General features: G+C 32.9%; 2 protein-coding genes and 1 long non-coding RNA gene across 3 annotated transcripts in view; 1 reads left to right on the top strand and 2 right to left on the bottom strand.

Moving 5' to 3' along the window:
* Positions 1-487: 487 nt before the first annotated feature.
* On the bottom strand, positions 488-8489 carry LOC127719262 (protein mono-ADP-ribosyltransferase PARP14-like). The gene is made up of 3 exons (XM_052225278.1): positions 8313-8489; positions 1613-1703; positions 488-934 (listed from the first exon to the last, which is right to left on the bottom strand). The coding sequence occupies exons 1-3, from the start codon at positions 8414-8416 to the stop codon at positions 488-490; spliced, it is 642 nt and encodes a 213-aa protein (XP_052081238.1). The 5' UTR covers positions 8417-8489.
* Positions 8490-9182: 693 nt separating this feature from the next.
* Positions 9183-10235, bottom strand: LOC127720452 (uncharacterized). Its single transcript, XR_007990752.1, has 2 exons — positions 9937-10235; positions 9183-9551 (listed from the first exon to the last, which is right to left on the bottom strand). It is a non-coding gene; the product is annotated as an uncharacterized LOC127720452 (long non-coding RNA).
* Positions 10236-19391: 9156 nt separating this feature from the next.
* Positions 19392-20101, top strand: part of LOC127720436 (uncharacterized) — a 30877-nt gene continuing 30167 nt past the window's right edge. Inside the window, exon 1 of the mRNA XM_052227027.1 lies at positions 19392-19430. The gene's annotated coding sequence lies outside the window, so the exon portion shown is untranslated. The remainder of the gene's footprint in view (positions 19431-20101) is intronic.

The raw sequence follows: 20101 nt of genomic DNA on the forward strand, positions 1-20101 counted from the left end.
CATGTTCTATTTTTAGCCATGGTGGCCATCTTGGTTGGTTGGCTGGGTCACCGGACACATTTTTTAAACTAGACGGCATAAATGGTATAGAATATTTGTTCCAACAGGAATAGATATTATGACATTGTTTATAACAAAGTTTCCAGTGGAACTTCTGTTAGGCGGAACAAATATACGTTGACAACCCCAATGTTGATTGTGGCCAAGTTTGGTTAAATTTGGCCAAGTAGTTTCATAGGAGAAGATTTTTGTAAAAGTTAACGGACGACGGACGACTACGGACGACGGACGCCAAGTGATGAGAAAAGCTCACTTGGCCCTCTGGGCCAGGTGAGCTAAAAATGCAATGTTCTCATCTTAAATGTTTTATTGAAAGCATCAGAGAACAAAACACTTGGTCAATGTTTATACCATGTTTAAATTTTGTTAAAATTGTTGAAATGCTCTTGACTCAGACAATATCTGAAATATGTAATAAACCATAATTTTACACACCTGCACTTATAGATGGAACTGCAACTGATGTAAAACCATTAATTTCTGCTTCATGTAAACAATTTTCAATTGTTCTTTGTAAGACAGAGGCACACTGTGGTTTATCAATAGGATAATCATACCATTTTGGACCAATGGCATGTATAACGCACTTGTAATGAAGATTACCAGCGGAAGTTGAGCAACACTCTCCATCTTTCAAAGGACCATTTCTTTGTATGTATGCATCACAATCCTGTTCAAAATCATAACCTGCTGCCCTAGATATAACATTAGCAATTCCTCCCCCATGAGATAACATTCCATTTGAAGCATTGACTATACCTTCCACATTAAGTTTCAGAATACTTCCAACATACACTCTGATGACTATCTCTTCTTTTGTAATGAAAGATTGGCAGTTAGTTGATTGTATGAAACTGTCAGATAGTTTTTTAGCCTAAAAACGAAACATTTAAAAAATAATTTCATTCAAATAAAATTGAATAGAATGTCAAAATTTGAAAATTGATTGGTTGATTGATTGGTGTTCAACACCACTTTCAGCACTATTGGCTATTTTGTGGTGATCAGATTTTATTGGTGGAGGAAGCTAGAGTGACCTGAGAGAACTATTGACCTTCAGCAGGAAAACTGACAATGTCACAATCCTAGTTAATTAAAATTGGAGTTGAATGAACCTGCCAAGTGCAGGGTTCGAACTCACAACCTCAGTGTTGACATGCTAGTGGTACAGTAGTTGGACTACTTAGACCCTCAGCCACCAAGGCCCCTTAAAATTTGAAGTGATACACATCTGTTGGCTTCATCATTTCTTTAGCGAGGTAGAAGGCGGACAAAAAGTTTTGCCCCTGCTTCAGAGAGCCGCATCGGCCTATGAAATTTTCTTAGCGAGGTAGAAGGTGGACAATATTTTTTTTTAACTAGTATCAAGTTTATATAAATGCAGTATATGACATATAATTTTTAAAATCAAGAACTCATTTTACATCTATCCAATATATGCCACTTTTGAAAAGAAGAAAAATTTGGATCCTCATAGTTAATGGCACACTTTATCATTGGACATACTGCAAGACAAAAACAGGAATTCATGCAAGAATTGTATATTTCATACCTTAGGCATGGCAACCTGAGCAGCTATGTCTCCCATTTTAGTCTCTGTTTTACCTTTACTGTCCTTGTTTATGAAAGTAATATGTTTGTCTCTGAAAGAAATGCCAATCATCAAATATTTCATTTTAATTATAAAACAGAATATTCTGCCAATGTATTTACTTTAAACAAGATGACACAACAGGATTTTTAAAAAGGGGGCCCACCACAAGGGAAACATAAGAAGTGGGACTTTTTAAAAGTCTATGCAATAACCATATATGTATGCTCCATAAGTTGGGATCCAGGCCCCCTCCCTTCTAAACTTGTCTCTGCACAATCTTATTTAAATTACTGCTTATGGACTTTAAGATAGGTAATTGGTGGAAAGATGGTTAATGTCCAGCCGCAGATATTACATGCATTTTTAGGATAGAAAACAATTAATTATGTTAAAGTGATATATATATATATGACAGTGACATGGTCTCACATCTTAATTTTTATCTAATATCTAATTCTACAAATTGAAGGAATGTCACATCCTAAAATGCTGAGCCAGATATTTAACATACATAGATATAAGAAGATGTGGTATGAGTGCCAATGAGACAACTCTCCATCCAAGTCACAATTTGTAAAAGTAAACCATTATAGGTCAAAGTACCGTCTCTAACACGGAGCCTTGGCTCACACCAAACAGCAAGCTATAAATAAGGGCCCCAAAAATGACTAGTGTAAAACCATTCAAACGGGAAAACCAACGGTCTAATCTATATAAATAAACTGTTATCACAGAGATATGTCTCGCCTTTTTGTAATTTTGATAATGCAAATGTTGAAATTAAAATAGCAATACTTTAACATGTAAGTTATGCAAATATTCAAAGTCGATGAACCATGACTGAAGGTACATGGCTAAACAATCTCCATGGAATGAAATGTGCCAATGCTAATTCAACTGCATACCAAATACCATTGACTTATTATAAGTCGTTCCCTTTAAACATACCTAAACACAAACATTAACTTGTAAACTATGTAAAAGTTTCAAAGTCAATGAACCATGATCAGGGGTGGGGCTATATAATCTCCATGGAAACGATACTTGCAAATGCCAATAAATTGGCATACCAAATATCATTGGCTTAACATAAGCAGTTCATCTTAAACTGATCTAATCACAAACTAATACATGTAAACTAAGCAAAAGTTTCAAAGTCAATAGACCATGACTGAGGGGGCAGGGCCAAATATTCTCCATGAAAATGATATGTGCTAATGCTTATACAACTGAACACCAATTAACATTGGCCTACCACAATTGGTTTCCCTTGAACAGACCTAAACACAAACTAATACATGTTAACTAAGCAAAATTTTCAAAGTCTATAGACCATGACTAAGGGGGCGGTGCCAAATAATCTCCATGGAAATGAGATATGCCAATGCTTATACAACTGAAAACCAAATATCATTAACCTACCACTAGTGGTTCCCCATAAACTGACCTAATCACAAACTAATTGTAACAGGAGGGGGTTGGAGACGACACTTCCCGGGACGTGTAGTGGCCAGTACTTCGTCCCTATTCGACCATCTGGATACCTGATATCAGATTATGGCTGAACAACAGACAATAAATCAAATGAAACTATATTTATTCACAAATGTACAATAATTGCAAGTTGGATTAAACAGGAGTATAAATCTTTCTAAAATGAAGTTCAAAAATAAAGTAATTCAAATGTAAATTGAATAAAATGCTCCGCAGGGCGCAGCTTGATACGACCGCAGAGATCGAACCCTGAACAGTTGGGGCAAGTATGGACACAACATTCAAGCCTGATACAGCTTTGCATTTGGATTGTGATTAAATATTTGACACAGCATAGGTTTCTGACACAGAATGAATGTAGTCTAAGAACTTAAAAATTTTAAATTGGACATTCACCTATTATGGTCCAATATCCAAAATCTAAATACATGGTTAGATTCAGCATATCAAAGAACCCCAAGAATTCAATTTTTGATGAAATCAAACAAAGTTTAATTTTGGACCCTTTTGACCTCAATGTGGACAAAGTTGATAACAGGGCCCAAAAATCAAAAATCTAAATACATGATTAGATTCAGCATATCAAAGAACCCCATATATTCAATTTTTGTTGAAATCAAACAAAGTTTAATTTTGGACCCCGATTTGGACCAACTTGAAAACTGGGCCCATAATCAAAAATCTAAATACATGTTTAGATTCAGCATATCAAAGAACCCTAAGAATTCAATTTTTGTTTAAATCAAACTAAGTTTAATTTTGGACCCTTTGGACCTTAATGTAGACCAATTTGAAAACGAAACCAAAAATTAAGAATCTAAATACACGGTTAGATTCGGCATATCAAAGAACCCCAATAATTCAATTTTTGATGAAATCAAACAAAGTTTAATTTTGGACCCTTTGGACCTCAATGTGGACCAATTTAAAAACGGGGCCCAAAATCCAAAAACTAAATACACGGTTAGATTCAGCATATTAAAGAACCCCAAGAATTCAAGAATAAAACCCCATTGAAATTGGTCAAGAAAAAAGCAATTTATACGAAGTACCTTCTTTTGCACAATACTGTGCAATTAAATATTTCTTGCTATTGCGCAATACTGTACAATTGACAACTTCTTGCTATTGTGCAATATTGTGCTATTGGATATTTCTTGCTATTGCGCAATACTGTGCAATTGAAGATTTCTTGCTATTGTGCAATACTGTGCAATTGAAAATTTCTTGCTATTGCACAATACTTATTATATAATAATTTACACATCCTGTTTGGTGTGTATCTCCTACCATATCATTATTATTTGCTTTTAAATATAAATCAGAAATAACCAACTTAAAATGGAAAATTTTAAAAGAAAAAAAAAAGGAAACCCCCCCCCCCCCCCAAATTTTTTGAACCCCCTTATGATTCATCACCCCCAAACTCAATCCCAGCCTTCCCTTTGTGGTATGGTACCTTGCAGTACAATTTCAGAGAGATCCATACACTTGAACACAAGTTATTGTCTGGAAACTAGAAAAATGTGGTTTTTTGGTCCCTTTTTGGCCCCAAATTCCTTAACGTTTAGGGCAATTACCCCCAAACTCAAACCCAGATTTCCCTTTGTGATATGGAACTTTGTAGTACAATTTCAGAAAGAACCATACACTTACACACCACAAGTTATTGTCCTGAAATAGAAAAATGCTTGTTTTTTGCCCCTTTTTGGCCCCTAATTCCTAAAATATTGAGGCAATTACCCCCATCATCAATCCCAGCCTTCCCTTTGTGGTATGGTACCTTGCAGTACAATTTCAGAGAGATCCATACACTTGAACACAAGTTATTATCTGGAAACTAGAAAAATGCTTATTTTTGGCCCCTTTTTGGCCCCCAATTCCTAAACATTTCGGCAATTACCCTCAAACTCAATTCCAGCTTTCCCTTTGTGATATGGAACCTTGTAGTACAATTTCAGAAAGATCCATACACTTACACACAAGTTATTGTCATGAAACTAGAAAAATGCTTGTTTTTTGCCCCTTTTTTGGCCCCTAATTCCTAAAATTTTGAGGCAATTACCCCCAAAATCAATCCCAGCATTTCTTTTGTGATATGGACCTTGTGGTACAATGTCAGAGAGATCCATACACTAACACACAAGTTATGTCTGGAAGTTACAAAAATGCTTATTTTTGGCCCCTTTTTGGCCCCTAATTCCTTTACTGTTGGTACCATAACCCCCAAAATCAATCCCAACCTTCCTTTTGTGGTATTGAACCTTATGGTAAAATTTCATAGAGATCCATTCACTTAAACTAAAGTTAGAGTGCGAAAACCAATGTGTCTTCGGACGACGCCGGACGACGCCAGACGACAACGACGACGACGACGACGACGCCGCCAACATCATACCAATATACGACCACAAAAATTTTTTTGCGGTTGTATAAAAATAAAGTATTTCCAGAGTTAGTCACTTAAGAAAATTTGCTTCGCATTGTGTGTTGCACCAAAAAGGGGTGACTAACTCTGGCGAACTGCACCGAAGTGGTGGCTAACTCTAGCCTCAAGTGGAATGATACATTCTGGAGAGTATTTGGAGGCCTGTGCAAGGCAGACTCCGACTCACTATAAATTAAAATCCTAAACTTGTCATTAATCAGGATAACTTTAACAGAAAAGGTATGAAAGAAAAGTTGAATAAATGAATATTCTTAAAAATTCTAGAAACATCAAAGTTAAATAATAAAATAGTAAAATTAACAATCCTTACTTTTATCTTACTATGTTTAAAACAAATTAAACTTAAAATAAACATTTAAATACTAAATAATTAATCTGTAGAAATTAAGGGGAATTAACCTAGGAACATCTATTACATAATACATGTAAACTATGAAAAGTTTCAAAGTCAAGAGACCTTGACTGAGGGGGCGGGGCCAAATAATCTCCATGGTAATGAGATGTGCCAATGCTAATACAACTGCATACCAAATATCATTGACCTAGCACTAGTGGTTCACCATGAACTAGACCTAATCACAAACTAATACATTGTTGACGCCGCCGCCGCCGACGCCCTCACCAAAGCCGGAATCAGCATACCTATGTCTCGCTTTTTGACTCCGTCAAGACGAGACAAAAACGTGAAACGAGAAACACTTATGAACCACATCAACAAACGACGACTACTGAACATCAGATTCCTGTACACAAGTAAAAATCTGCAGACATATACATATCAGCATTTCATTTGATTTTTTTTATATGTGAAATAAGCTTTACACAATCAAATAATTTTTCTGCTGGAAACTTATGTCAGCTTGATGAATTTTTTCATGTAAAATCGTTATCTTGATCAAAAGTTCTACACATTAAATTCAAATCAAATCAAATAGTAAAAGAAATTATATAATGATTTCAATTTTTTAAATAAGATTTCAGACATTAAAGGTTAAGGGGAGAGTTTGGTGCCAACAAATTAGTTTAACCAGGCCATATTCTGTATGTGCCTGTCTCAAGTCAGTAGCTCGTAATTCAGTGGTTGTCGTTTGTTGCTGTACATCATATTTTTTTTTCGTTCATTGTTTTGTACATAAATCAGGCTGTTAGTTTTCTCATTTAAATTGTTTTACATTGTCATTTTGATGCCTTTTATAGGTGGCTATGCAGTATGGGTTTTGCTCATTGTTGAAGGACATATGATGACCAAAAGTTGTAAACTTCTATGTTATTTGCTCTCTGGTGGAGAGTTGTCTTATTGCCAATGATACCACATCTTCTTATTTTTATATAAATATCATATTTTGGTAATATACTCTCATTCAGGGTGAAATTCATGTAAGAAATTGCTCATGAATTTCATTGATTCTGGAAATTGTTGGTTTGATTCCTGATAATAAAACTAAGATTTCAAACTCATATTTGCTGCTTATGCACTAAACATGCACTAGAGTGAACAAGCTTAAATGTCTCGCCTGTGCTACTGGTCACAATTAAATTTTATGATAAACATCTTCAAGATCAATGTCTTACTACAGAGATCATATAAACTTAACATTGAACCATTAAATTGATGTCAAGGTCAGACAAACCTACCAGACAGACATGTACACATGTATCAATCATTTCATACACCAAATAAATTTACATATTGCTTATGTAATGCTATAATAGCTGAGAAACAGACCTAACCAAGAAAACTTACTATTGACTAATAAACCAACAAAATGAGGTGAAGGTCAAATGAACCCTAACAAACAGACAAGTTTACCTTACAATCATTCCATGATGGACATACACACCATTCAATCATTCCATACACCAAATATAGTTAACCTATTGCTTATAGTATCTGAGAAACAGACCAAACCAAGAAAACTTGACCGATGAACCAGGAAAATAAGGTCATGGTCATATGAACCCTGACAAACAGACATGTTTACCTTACAATCATTCCATACACCAAATATATATGACTAATCAATTGCTTACAGTATCCAAGAAAGATAGGACCTAACCATTGAAAGTGTATGATGATCACTGATCCATGAAATGAGATTAGGTCAGATGAACCTGTCTGATGTCTGATGGACATGAAGACCTTGCAATGATTCTTTATACCAAAAATAGTTCGATTACCTATAATAAGTGAGAAAAATCTAAACAGTTTTGTTCATAAAAATGAGGTCAAGTACAATTGAAACTTCAAAAAATAAGGTATCTGTATACAAGATATGAACTTAAATCAAGTAAAATTGAGAATGTAAACAGGGAATGTGTCAAAGAGACAACAACCCTACCAAAGAGCAGAAAACAGCCAAAGGCCACCAATGCAGAAAACAGCCCAGGTCTTTTACCATCTGAAATATGAAGCTTTATACAAATAGTTCAAAGCCACCCAGGTTAGCATAGTCCTTAGTCTTGCATTCTAACACAAAAACCAAAAAACTTTATATTGACTTGGTCTGAATAAAACTACATTGGATGACAGGTTTCATGCACTTTTACTTGCTCTATAACTCTGACACTCCTTCTGGGGTTAAAGGTTGAAGTGATTTTCAAAAATGTTTGGTTTATTATTGACCCTATCTTCCTGCATAATTTTTTTTAAAGTTCAATGCTCAAATATCTTGCTAATTGAAAGTTCTTATTCATCATTTATTTGTAAACATGTACCTGGCTTCTTGTTTACTTGTATCAATATGCTGAATCTGCTCTTGATTTTTATCAGCTGTATTATTGGTAGCCACACCCTCTTTTTCTACTAATTTCAATTTCATTTCAAGGTGTTTAATATGTCGCTCTAATTCAGCCTTTTCTGATGTCAGTTTTGACACTTCCTCAGTAGTAGTATCCACTGCAAATATACATAAGTAAATAGGTTTTATAGACGACTATACGGTATGGGTTGTTTCTCATTGTTGAAGGCCATACAGAGGCCTATAATTACTTACTACCACTTCATTTTAACTCTGGTGGATAGTTGTCTCATTGGCAATCTTACCACATCTCCTCATTTTTATATTAACAAAAATTAAAAGGCTTCTACAAGCCTGTAGCTATCATTTGGCAAATTTACGCAAGAGAAGATACAATTTAACTTCTGACAAAGGAGGAGGTATGGTAACAGCCATTACTTGGCCACGAAAATCCAAAAACTATAAAATTATTCAAGCTTTTCAAAATTATGTTAGTTCATTGAAAAATTAACAGCTTGATATAATCTGGACATTTTAGTTCAGAAAGATCAACTGTGCTGTCACTATGATGTCAAAAACATGTTGCAATAACACATTTAACCTAAATCTGCCATTTTATACATAGTTTTTGAAAAAAATAGATATAAGCCAAAGGTCTTGTTCGCCACCAAAACAACATTTAATGTATAAGGTTTCCTTGACACATGCATGAGTTATAAACACAGCAAAGATTTTAAACTGCTTATCCTAAAGCCTAAACCTTGATCAAAACTTTACCCCAAAAATAACCTCATATACAGTATTTTTCACGATACACGGCATTTACAAAGATAGTGACAATATAAAATTATTTTTAAAATTTTAAAAATATAAATTAACAGCATTAAAAATTCGTAAGGGTTCCACGGAACCCAGTGTCTCGCCTACTTTTTCTGTTAATCGCAGGCTCAACAAAAATGAGGAAGTAAATCAATAAAAATATTCCTCTTGATACTATCTTTTGATTGTAAGAAGCTTCTGTCCAAGTTTGGTAAAAATCCAGGATAGTTTATGAATCTAATAAATGTTTAAAAACTTTAAATGCAGACTGAATGTAATGTTAACTGGAAGAAAACAAAATTTCCTTCTAGATACTAGCATTTGATCATAAACAAGCTTCTGTCCAAGTTTGGTACAAATCCAAAATAGTATAAGAAAGTTATTAAAATTTTAAAAACTTTAACCACAGAGTGAATGTGTTGTTTCCCGGCAGAAAATCTAAGTCCATTTAAAAGTAAAAAATGGAAAAAATGGATTTATTTTTTTTACAAAATTTCCTTCTAGATACTAGCTTTTGATCATAAACAAGCTTCTGTCCAAGTTTGGTACAAATCCAAAATAGTATAAGAAAGTTATTCAAATTTTAAAAACTTTAACCACAGAGTGAATGTGTTGTTTCCTGGCAGAAAATCTTAGTCCATTTAAAAGTAAAATAAGGAAAAAATGGATTTATTTTTTTACAAAATTTTTTCTGGATACTATCTTATGATCATAAACAAGCTTCTGTCCAAGTTTGGTACAAATCCAAAATAGTATAAGAAAGTTATTAAAATTTTAAAAACTTTAACCACAGAGTGAATGTGTTGTTTCCCGGCAGAAAATCTAAGTCCATTTAAAAGTAAAAAATGGAAAAAATGGATTTATTTTTTTTACAAAATTTCCTTCTAGATACTAGCTTTTGATCATAAACAAGCTTCTGTCCAAGTTTGGTACAAATCCAAAATAGTATAAGAAAGTTATTCAAATTTTAAAAACTTTAACCACAGAGTGAATGTAATATTTCCCGGCAGAAAAACTAAGTCCATTTATAAGTAAAATACGGAAAAAATGGAATTTTATTTTTACAAAATTTACTTCTGGATACTATATCTTATGATCATAAACAAGCTTCTGTCCAAGTTTGATAGAAATCAAGGATAGTTTAAGAAAGTTATTAAAATTTCAAAAACTTTAACCACAGAGTGAATATTTGTGGACGCCGCCGCCGACAACGACGATGACGCCGACGGAATGTAGGATCGCTATGTCTCGCTTTTTCGACTAAAGTCGAAGGCTCGACAAAAAAAAACTACCATCGATCAACATTCCCTTAATATTTATCAAACAAATAATAAAATCATATATTCATTATAAGAAAATTTATCTGATATTTTTTACCTTGCACAGACTTAGAAGTGTTCTTTCTTTTTCTGAACAATTTTTCCTGGTGAAATAGATCTTTAATGATTTCTTTAGTAGAAGCAATCAATATTCCTCTATCTGTATATTTACAAATTAACAATTTATTTCTATTTTTTGCAATGATATCTGTAAAAATTTTGCTTTTATGAAAAGCATTTGCATTTTCACATCCTTCAACTAAGGTTGACAGCCCAGTGGAAAGAAAGTTTTCATAAATGGCAGATTTGACTATGCACACATCAATATCCTGGTTGTAATAAAAAAGCAGACTCCCAGCAGCAGATTCATCTACTTTCCAAACCAGTTGGGTATTTCCTTTTCAAGTATTTCACAAAATAAACGAGAAGCTTCACTGCATGTTAATAACTCAATAACCAAGGGATCAAATGGAATTTTCTTCATAAGAAGAGAGGATAAACATTTGTTCATTGCATTTATTGCTTCTTGAACCTTGATATCCTGGCCCTGAAAATACAAACAGTTTTGCTCCTCTTGCAGTCCAATTTTAACATCATGAAACTTCTGTGATAGCTGTTCTAATAGACCAAACCTTTTCAAAGCCATTGTCTTCCATTTTTCGTCTAATAAAACTGACTTTTTAACAGACGAACTTGTGATTTGTTCAATTAATTTGTTCATAAGACTCTTGGAGTCATAAAACCCAACTATGAACATTGTTGTGTTATCTTCTAACAGATCTATGTTCTTTGCTGCCAGTTGTTCCTGTAAAACCTCTTCTGCCATTTGTAATGTAAATGGTAGCTTTGGTACTGTTTTCAGAATTACTTCATCAAATTCATTGGTCAAACAGTTGACAATTTCTGAAATGACCGCAAGTGGTGGTTCTGATTTCACTATAACCTCTAGAAATTCCTCTGCAAAATTGATTTTGCTAATTTGAAGACTTGAGATTCCTTTAATTACTGGCTCCAGTCTATTCCTATGATGGGTCATTAAGAACTGCATCTTAACAGGCATCAAGGTTCCTGTCGCATCTGTGTTCCCTATTTCTTTTCCATCCTCCAAGGTCACTTTGATAATTATTTGTTTCCATGCAGATTTCCATGATGATGTGGACTGATTGTCAGGGACCATGTCTGAAATTTATTTAAACATGATGTAAAAAATATATTATACTCACCAAAAGTTAAGCAACATACACCTTCACTTTTTTAAGCATGCAATATAGAAAGTTGGACTCCTTTTTTTTTTAAATTATCAACAGGCTTAAGTACTTGTTTTTCATGATGAACTCAGAAGACATTTATTACATTTCATAATCTTTATTTAAAATCAAAAAGGAAACAACAAAAAAGTTAAGCCAATATAATCTTACTTTTGAGATTTGTCTTTGAACTATCCATGATAATTTTTAAAGTAAGGTTTAAAGTACTGGTAAAAGATCTGTGTAAGTGAAGCTAAAAGAAAATTTATACTGTTAATCATGAATTTAGTTAATTTATAATGCTAACTTTTTGGCAAACATGTCTGCACCAGTTGTTGGCATGACACGGGTTATATTCTTCTCATATATGTTATGATGGTATGATACTAAACCCCTAACGGGAAGGATTGTGCCTGATATTCATATGATGAAGACATAATCTTTCAATCAGTTTAATTGAAGTCTGGAGCTGGCATATCAGTTAACTGCTAGTAGTCTGTTGTTATTTATGTATTACTTTTCTACATTGGCTAGAGGTATAGGGGGAGGGTTGAGATCTCATAAACATGTTTAACCCCGCCGCATTTTTGCGCCTGTCCCAAGTCAGGAGCCTCTAGCCTTTGTTAGTCTTGTATTATTTTTAATTTTAGTTTCTTGTGTACAATTTGGAGTTTAGTATGGCGTTCATTATCACTGAACTAGTATATATATTTGTTTAGGGGCCAGCTGAAGGACGCCTCCGGGTGCAGGAATTTCTCACTACATTGAAGACCTGTTGGTGACCTTCTGCTGTTGTCTGTTCTATGATCGGGTTGTTGTCTCTTTGACACATTCCCCATTTCCATTCTCAATTTTATGCATGTGCATGTATAAAAGTATACATGCAAACCTGTGCACCTGGAAAAGTTTTAAGGCCACTGGACCTATATATATATATATATATATATATATATATTTATATACCGTTTCGACTGGACCTATATATATATATATATATATATATATATTCGGTATTCCAAATACCGTTTCGATCCCTAACATCACTGAAGAGACATTAATTGTTGAAATCCAGATATGGTGTACAAATTTTTGCACCTCATGTTTGCGGTATACCATCTTTTCCGCAAGTTTATTGTTTTCTGTTTGGTATTAAATTAAATATAAGACCCATGTTACATCTGGTGATCAATTTATTTGGCAATCGTCAATGGCAGTCAGCAGGGTTTAAGAACATCAGTTGTTGGACCTGTTAGTCAAATGCATTTTGTTAAAATATACTTTTCACTTTTTTGGTCTTTTGGAAAATGTTGTTTGTGCTGTATTTAGACCCCTCTTCCAAGAAATTTGTTTTACATGCACACGTATAAAAATTGCGGTTTTTATCCAATGCAATCATAGGTTTGAACATTGTCTTCAATTTAGACTCGTTTATATTTTTTAGTTTGGGCTTGTATTATATTTTCCTTCTGGTTTATATGATCCATTCATCCTATTTCGACTCTTTAAAATTCAAGAGTCTATCCTAAATTGAGGTAGATTATATGGCCTTCCAAATACTGTTTCGATCCCTAACATCACTGAAGAGACATTAATTGTCGAAATCCGGATATGGTGTACAAATTTTTGCACCTCATGTTTGCGGTATACCATCTTCTCCGCAAGTTTATTGTTTTCTGTTTGGTATTAAATTAAATATAAGATCCATGTTACATCTGGTGATCAATTTATTTGGCAATCGTCAATGGCAGTCTGAAGTGAGCAGGGTTTAAGAACATCAGTTGTTGGACCTGTTAGTCAAATGCGTTTTGTTAAAATATACTTTTCACTTTTTTGGTGTTTTGGAAAATGTTGTTTGTGCTGGTAGACCCCTCTACCAAGAAATTTGTTTTACATGCACACGTATAAAAATTGCGGTTTTTATCCAATGCAATCATAGGTTTGAAAGTTGTTTTCAATTTAGACTCGTGTATATATATAAAAATCTCTTAAACTCTTTTATATATATATATATATATATATATATATATATATATATAAAAGAGTTTAAGAGATTTTTTTTCAAATATGCAGAAGATGGTAAAATAAACAAACAATAGAATTTTATTAGATACTGTCAATTTAGTTACACTGTATAAATCATCTCTTGATGTGCAGATATGAGGGTGTGGATGGGGGTCCTTCATTTCTGTATTGTCTTTAATTTTTTAGGCCATTTTTCTGTTCTTTATAAACTTTGCCTGTTATTCTCTATTCTTTATATTTAAGCACCCCATCATTCTCTATTCTTATTTTTTTGGCCTATTTATCTCTATTCTTTATTTTTTAGCCCTTTTTTCTGCACGTTTCTATTCTGTAAACCCCATCCAGACCCTGGATATCTATTGTTCCTAACAATCAAAACAGAATATAACAATTATAACCTGACAAGTTTAGACCAAGCTTCATTTATATTGACTCCTTCTATAGCAATGAAAATAAAATGCTTCGCTGGGCGCAGCTTGATACGACCGCAGAGGTCGAACCCTGAACAGTTGGGGCAAGTATGGACACAACATTCAAGCTTGACACAGCTCTGTATTTGGATTGTGATTAAATATTTGACACAGCATAGGTTTCTGACACAGAAAGAATGTGGTCTAAGAACTTCAATTTTTTTTAATTTACCTTTTATGGTCCAATGTCCAAAATCAAAATACATGGTTAGATTCAGCATATCAAAGAACCCCATATATTCTATTTTTGTTGAAATCAAACAAAGTTTAATTTTGGACCCCAACTTGGACAAACTTGAAACCTGGTCCCATAATCAAAAATCTAAACACATGTTTAGATTCAGCATATCAAAGTACCCCAAGAATTCAATTTTTGTTAAAATCAAACTAAGTTTAATTTTGGACCCTTTGGACCTTAATGTAGACCAATTTAAAAAACGGGACCCAAAATTAAAAATCTAAAAACACGGTTAGATTTGGCATATCAAAGAACCCCAATAATTCAATTTTTGATGAAATCAAACAAAGTTTAATTTTGGACCCTTTTGACCTCAATATGAACCAATTTGATAGCGGGCCCACAAATAAAAAATCTAAATACATGGTAAGATTCAGCATATCAAAGAACCCCATATATTCAATTTTATTTGAAATCAAACAAAGTTTAATTTTGGACCCCAATTTGGACCAACTTGAAAACTGGGCCAAAAATCTAAAATCTAAATACATGTTTAGATTCAGCATATCAAAGAACCCCATATATTCAATTTTTGTTGAAATCAAACAAAGTTTAATTTAGGACCCCAACTTGGACCAACTTAAAACTGGGCCCATAATAAAAAATCTAAACACATGTTTAGATTCAGCATATCAAAGAACCCCAAGAATTCAATTTTTGTTAAAATCAAACTAAGTTTAATTTTAGACCCTTTGGACCTTAATATTGTAGACCAATTTAAAAAACGGGTCCAAAATTAAAAATCTAAAAACACGGTTAGATTTGGCATATCAAAAAACCCCAATAATTCAATTTTTGATGAAATCAAACAAAGTTTAATTTTGGACCCTTTTGACTTCAATATGAACCAATTTGATAGCAGGGTCCACAAATAAAAATCTAAATACATCGTTAGATTCAGCATATCAAAGAACCCCATATATTCATTTTTTGTTGAAATCAAACAAAGTTTAATTTTGGACCCCAATTTGGACCAACTTGAAAACTGGGCCAAAAATCAAAAATCTAAATACATGTTTAGATTCAGCATATCAAAGAACCCCATATATTCAATTTTTGTTAAAATCAAACAAAGTTTAATTTTGGACCCTTTGGACCTTTATGTAGACCAATTTGAAAACTGGACCCAAAATTAAAAATCTAAATACACGGTTAGATTCGGCATAACAAATAAATAAATGTGGTCAAAGATTTTACAAATCTAATGCGCCATACTGTGCAATTAAAGATTACTTCTTGAAATTTTTCAATATTTGAAATTTGAAAAAAAAATAATATTTGAAGAATAATTCTTTTTAATTTCTGAAATCTGAAATGAGAAAAAATTGACCCCCCACAATTTCTTTTTACCCCCCCCCCCCCTTTTTTCCCCCAAAAAATTCTTTTCCTCAAGATATGGTCATAATCTCAATTCAAATTTCCAATGGAGTTTGCAACCATAATTACCCATTTAAATTTACCATAGTGCTAACTTAATCTATTTTATAATAGAATTTAAAATATAGTGTCAAATCTTCTTATGGATTTTTTTGTAAAAAAAAAAGATGCAACATTTACAGATATTTTTACTGGTCTTCCTTTATAAATATGCATTTCTTTAAACATAATTTAAAAGCAGTGTAAGGGAAGTAACCAAAACGTTGTATTTGGATTACCTCCCTTACACTGTTTTAAATTATCTTAATTGTTCATTAACCATTACTTTATACATAATTTAAAAGCAGTGTAAGGGAGATAATTTCAATGATGTATTTGATTTATCTCCCTTACACTGCTTTAAATTATGTTTTGTACTAAAGTATTTGTCCATTAACCAGGACAACCTTGTTTTTCCCCCTTTTTTGCCCCTAATTCTTAAACGGTTTGAGCCATAACCCCCCAAAGCAAATCCTAACCATCCCTTTGTGGTATGGAAACTTGTAGTATAATTTCAGAGAGATCCATACACCATTCCACAGTTATTGTCTGGAAACTAGAAAATGCTTATTTTTGGCCCCTTTTTGGCCCCTAATTCCTTAACTATTGGTACCATAACCCCCAAAATCAATCCCCACCTTCCTTTTGTGGTATTGAACCTTATGGTAAAATTTCATAGAGATCCATTCACTTAAACTAAAGTTAGAGTGCAAAAACTAATGCGTCTTCGGACGATGATGCCGGACAACGACGACGACGACGACGCCAACGTCATACCAATATACGACCACAAAATTTTGTTTGCGGTCGTATAAAAATCAACATCAAAATCCAAAAAAGTTTCTAAATTTCTGAAACAGAAATTGTATAAATCGACTTTTATATATCTTGATCCAGCAAATTGCCTTTAAACTGTTCCAGTTTTTCTGTATTCAGAATAAACTTGGAGGTGTAAAAACAACCATATTTGTAAAAAATTTGTAAGGGTTCCGCGGAACCCAGTGTCTCGCCTACTTTTTCTGTTAATCGCAGGCTCAACAAAAATGAGGAAGTAAATCAATAAAAATATACCTCTTGATACTATCTTTTGATTGTAAGAAGCTTCTGTCCAAGTTTGGTAAAAATCCAGGATAGTTTAAGAATCTAATAAATGTTTAAAAACTTTAACTGTAGACTAAATGTAATGTTAACTGGAAAAAAACAAAATTTCCTTCTAGATACTAGCATTTGATCATAAACAAGCTTCTGTCCAAGTTTGGTTCAAATCCAAAATAGTATAAGAAAGTTATTCAAATTTTAAAAACTTTAACCACAGAGTGAATATGTTGTTTCCCAGCAGAAAATCTAAGTCCATTTAAAAGTAAAATAAGGAAAAAATGGATTTATTTTTTTACAAAATTTACTTCTAGATACTATCTTATGATCATAAACAAGCTTCTGTCCAAGTTTGGTACAATACTAAATCAATCTCAAGGGTTAAGCTGGGCCGTAAGGAATCCCTGGAATTGTCTGGTACCAACAATAAAACCTTTTCTTACATGTGTAGGATGTATACATTAATAGCAGCCGCCTCTGGTCGGAGGATTTTAAATCCAGTACCTCGCGTATTCAGGATGAATGTTACGATCTCTGATGTTAAATAACACTTGCGACAACTCTTTGATGGGATATGCATGATATATTTGCCACTGAACATTAAACTACCAACACACGATACACCAAAACTTTAATCCGCATGATCTACAAATGTCTTCAGTCTTGTGAGTATAAAACGACACGTTGCAACACTGACTCACGTTTATACATCTTATGAAGGTGAATGTAATGATGGACATACAGGAGAAAAGTATGTCTCTTAATCTAAAATATCTAAAAACAAGAGACTTTTGAAATTCGAAATAGTTTCTAAGTCATCTGAAGCAACAAATGGTCGGATTTTTTTTAAAAAACATATTTCGGTAGAAGCGAAGAAAAAACCCGTCTTTTGCTTATACATCACCGTATATAGCTTCCTTGATGGCGTAAATAACAGAGACATAATTCTTCAAAACAAAATTCTATTAAAAAAAAAAGGCAATTATGACTATATTTTGACAAAAACAACTACATGTATATCTTTTAAATAGACGATACATTTTTTTGTCCGACACGGCAGATTTCATAGTTCTCATTTGCCTTTTCGCGATGAAAAATGGTACCAATGTATTCGTTTATAAAATTTTGTATCATTTTCTAATTGTTGATTTAATATGAAGTTAAATTACTGGCAATAAGAAACCACCGCACTTAGTCGGCTCACTTTATTTACAACAAACTGATAATTAATCAAACACTCAAGGAGACTAATTAACAGCTATTTGTTTGATGATAATATGTTTACCCATGATTCCATAGTTATAAAACGAGATTTGGGAGGACCACCTATGGGGCTTTCCACTGATAAGGGGGACATCGTGATCGCCTTACTATATAGTACAGCTTGCACACTTCATCTAGTAATGGACTTCTGAATATACTGATAGAAGAAAATAAACATTTGTTCAAGAAAAGAGTCTACATAGAATAACATGTTAAAATATTTACATTATTAATTATAGTTATTAATCATAAAGTATACACAAGTGTTTGGATTTAATTTTTTTTTTTGGGGGGGGGGGGGGATATAACGTAAAAAAAATCACTATAAATTCATTACAAGAGTGCTACTATAAAATACAACAACATTTGAAACTTTATTTAACAATTAAACAACAAATAATCAACTAATTAATTGACTTTTTCTATATATTTTTTTGTGTTTTAATAGTGTATAAACTTTCTTGTTGTTAAATTTGTCTTCTTGTCGCTAATTTTTTCTTCTCATCTCTAATTATTATTCCTTCTTGTCGCTAATTAGTGAAACTGTAAATGGGATATATAACTGATTTGGATGAGTGATCTCTTTATGAGATTTTGAGTCCAGAGAGATTTTCTTATTTGACTGCCCACTGAGCAGAAAAGGATAAGGGTGATTCCTACCTGTATTAGTGTTAAAAAATGAGGTTGACATTCTTTACACACACATATTTTTTTAAAAGACATGCCTATTTTTATATGGTGTGCATTTTAGCTTTCAGCAGCCTTTTATCACTTGTGTTATTTTAGTGCTTGCATTATAATTATGATATTCGCTTATGCTGATTAATTGCATTTGTACACTCTAACCTTAAATAAATCTCTGCATCATCTGATTTGACTCAAAACACAAAATGGCAACCATTCATTAAAAACGAAAGTATAATGATGTAAAATCGAAAGTAGATATGCAATATTTTTTAATATTTTTTGTTCATATTAAACAAAATAGACAAAACTGTTAAAAATATTCGTTTTCACATTTCAAACCAGTTATTCATTTCTGAATATATTTCTATGTGTAATCAAGGAATTGTATATATATATACAATTCCTTGGTGTAATCACTACTAATAGACTGGAAATCACCTACGCTAAATATAGAGATAGATGCGTGGTTGTTTTAAAAGATCTAGAACAGTCTTTGACAGTATGGTTGGCATTTGAAAGGTAAGGTTTACGGTTTTGAATTAATGCCAATGGACACGTGTAATTGATTATCCATTGATGAATTACATGGCTATCTTAAAAAATGTTTATCTTCACTTACTGATTTAAAAATTAACATTTAGTCTTCAACAGATCGAACCGGCATGGCCATGTGATGTGCAGTGCGATCAGTGTCTCATGGAATCATTTTCAAGTCAATGTCTCTGATAACAATAACAGTAGTTTATACATGCTGCTTTTTTTCCCTCGTATAGAGGTACAGCATGTATAAATAGTTATACACTACTATTCCAAGTGCAATAAGGTATTACATATGTTTCTGATATTTCACTTCAAGTCACTGAAATTTCCAATAATCATGATAGTACATGAATTTGAATTTTCAATGTTCCAATGATCAGTAATTATGTAGTCCTGCAATAATTATGACATGTTGGAAGACTATTTATATTTTTTGCTTTGAGGCTTTTAGATTTTCCTCATTTCAAATTGACTGACATTGTCACAAAATAGAAGTTAATTCATTCATAATATAAGTTCCAAATGGAAACAATATTCTGGAATATTATTTCCACTGGAATAAATATTACAGTAAATGTTCCTAACGGAATAAATGGTATAGAATATTTGTTCCAACAGGAACAGATATTATGACATTGTTTATAACAAAG

The sequence above is a fragment of the Mytilus californianus genome, unplaced genomic scaffold, assembly GCF_021869535.1.
Source record: "Mytilus californianus isolate M0D057914Y unplaced genomic scaffold, xbMytCali1.0.p SCAF_11, whole genome shotgun sequence".
NCBI classification, from domain to species: domain Eukaryota; kingdom Metazoa; phylum Mollusca; class Bivalvia; order Mytilida; family Mytilidae; genus Mytilus; species Mytilus californianus.

Bases quoted from the DNA above. Each gene is read 5' to 3' on its own strand.
- LOC127719262 (XM_052225278.1), bottom strand. From the start codon at position 8,416: ATGAAATTGAAATTAGTAGAAAAAGAGGGTGTGGCTACCAATAATACA. The intron at 1,704-8,312 runs GTACATGTTTAC...CATTTCTTTCAG, and splicing joins ACAAGTAAACAAGAAGCCAG to AGACAAACATATTACTTTCA. The intron at 935-1,612 runs GTATGAAATATA...TTTCGTTTTTAG, and splicing joins CTCAGGTTGCCATGCCTAAG to GCTAAAAAACTATCTGACAG.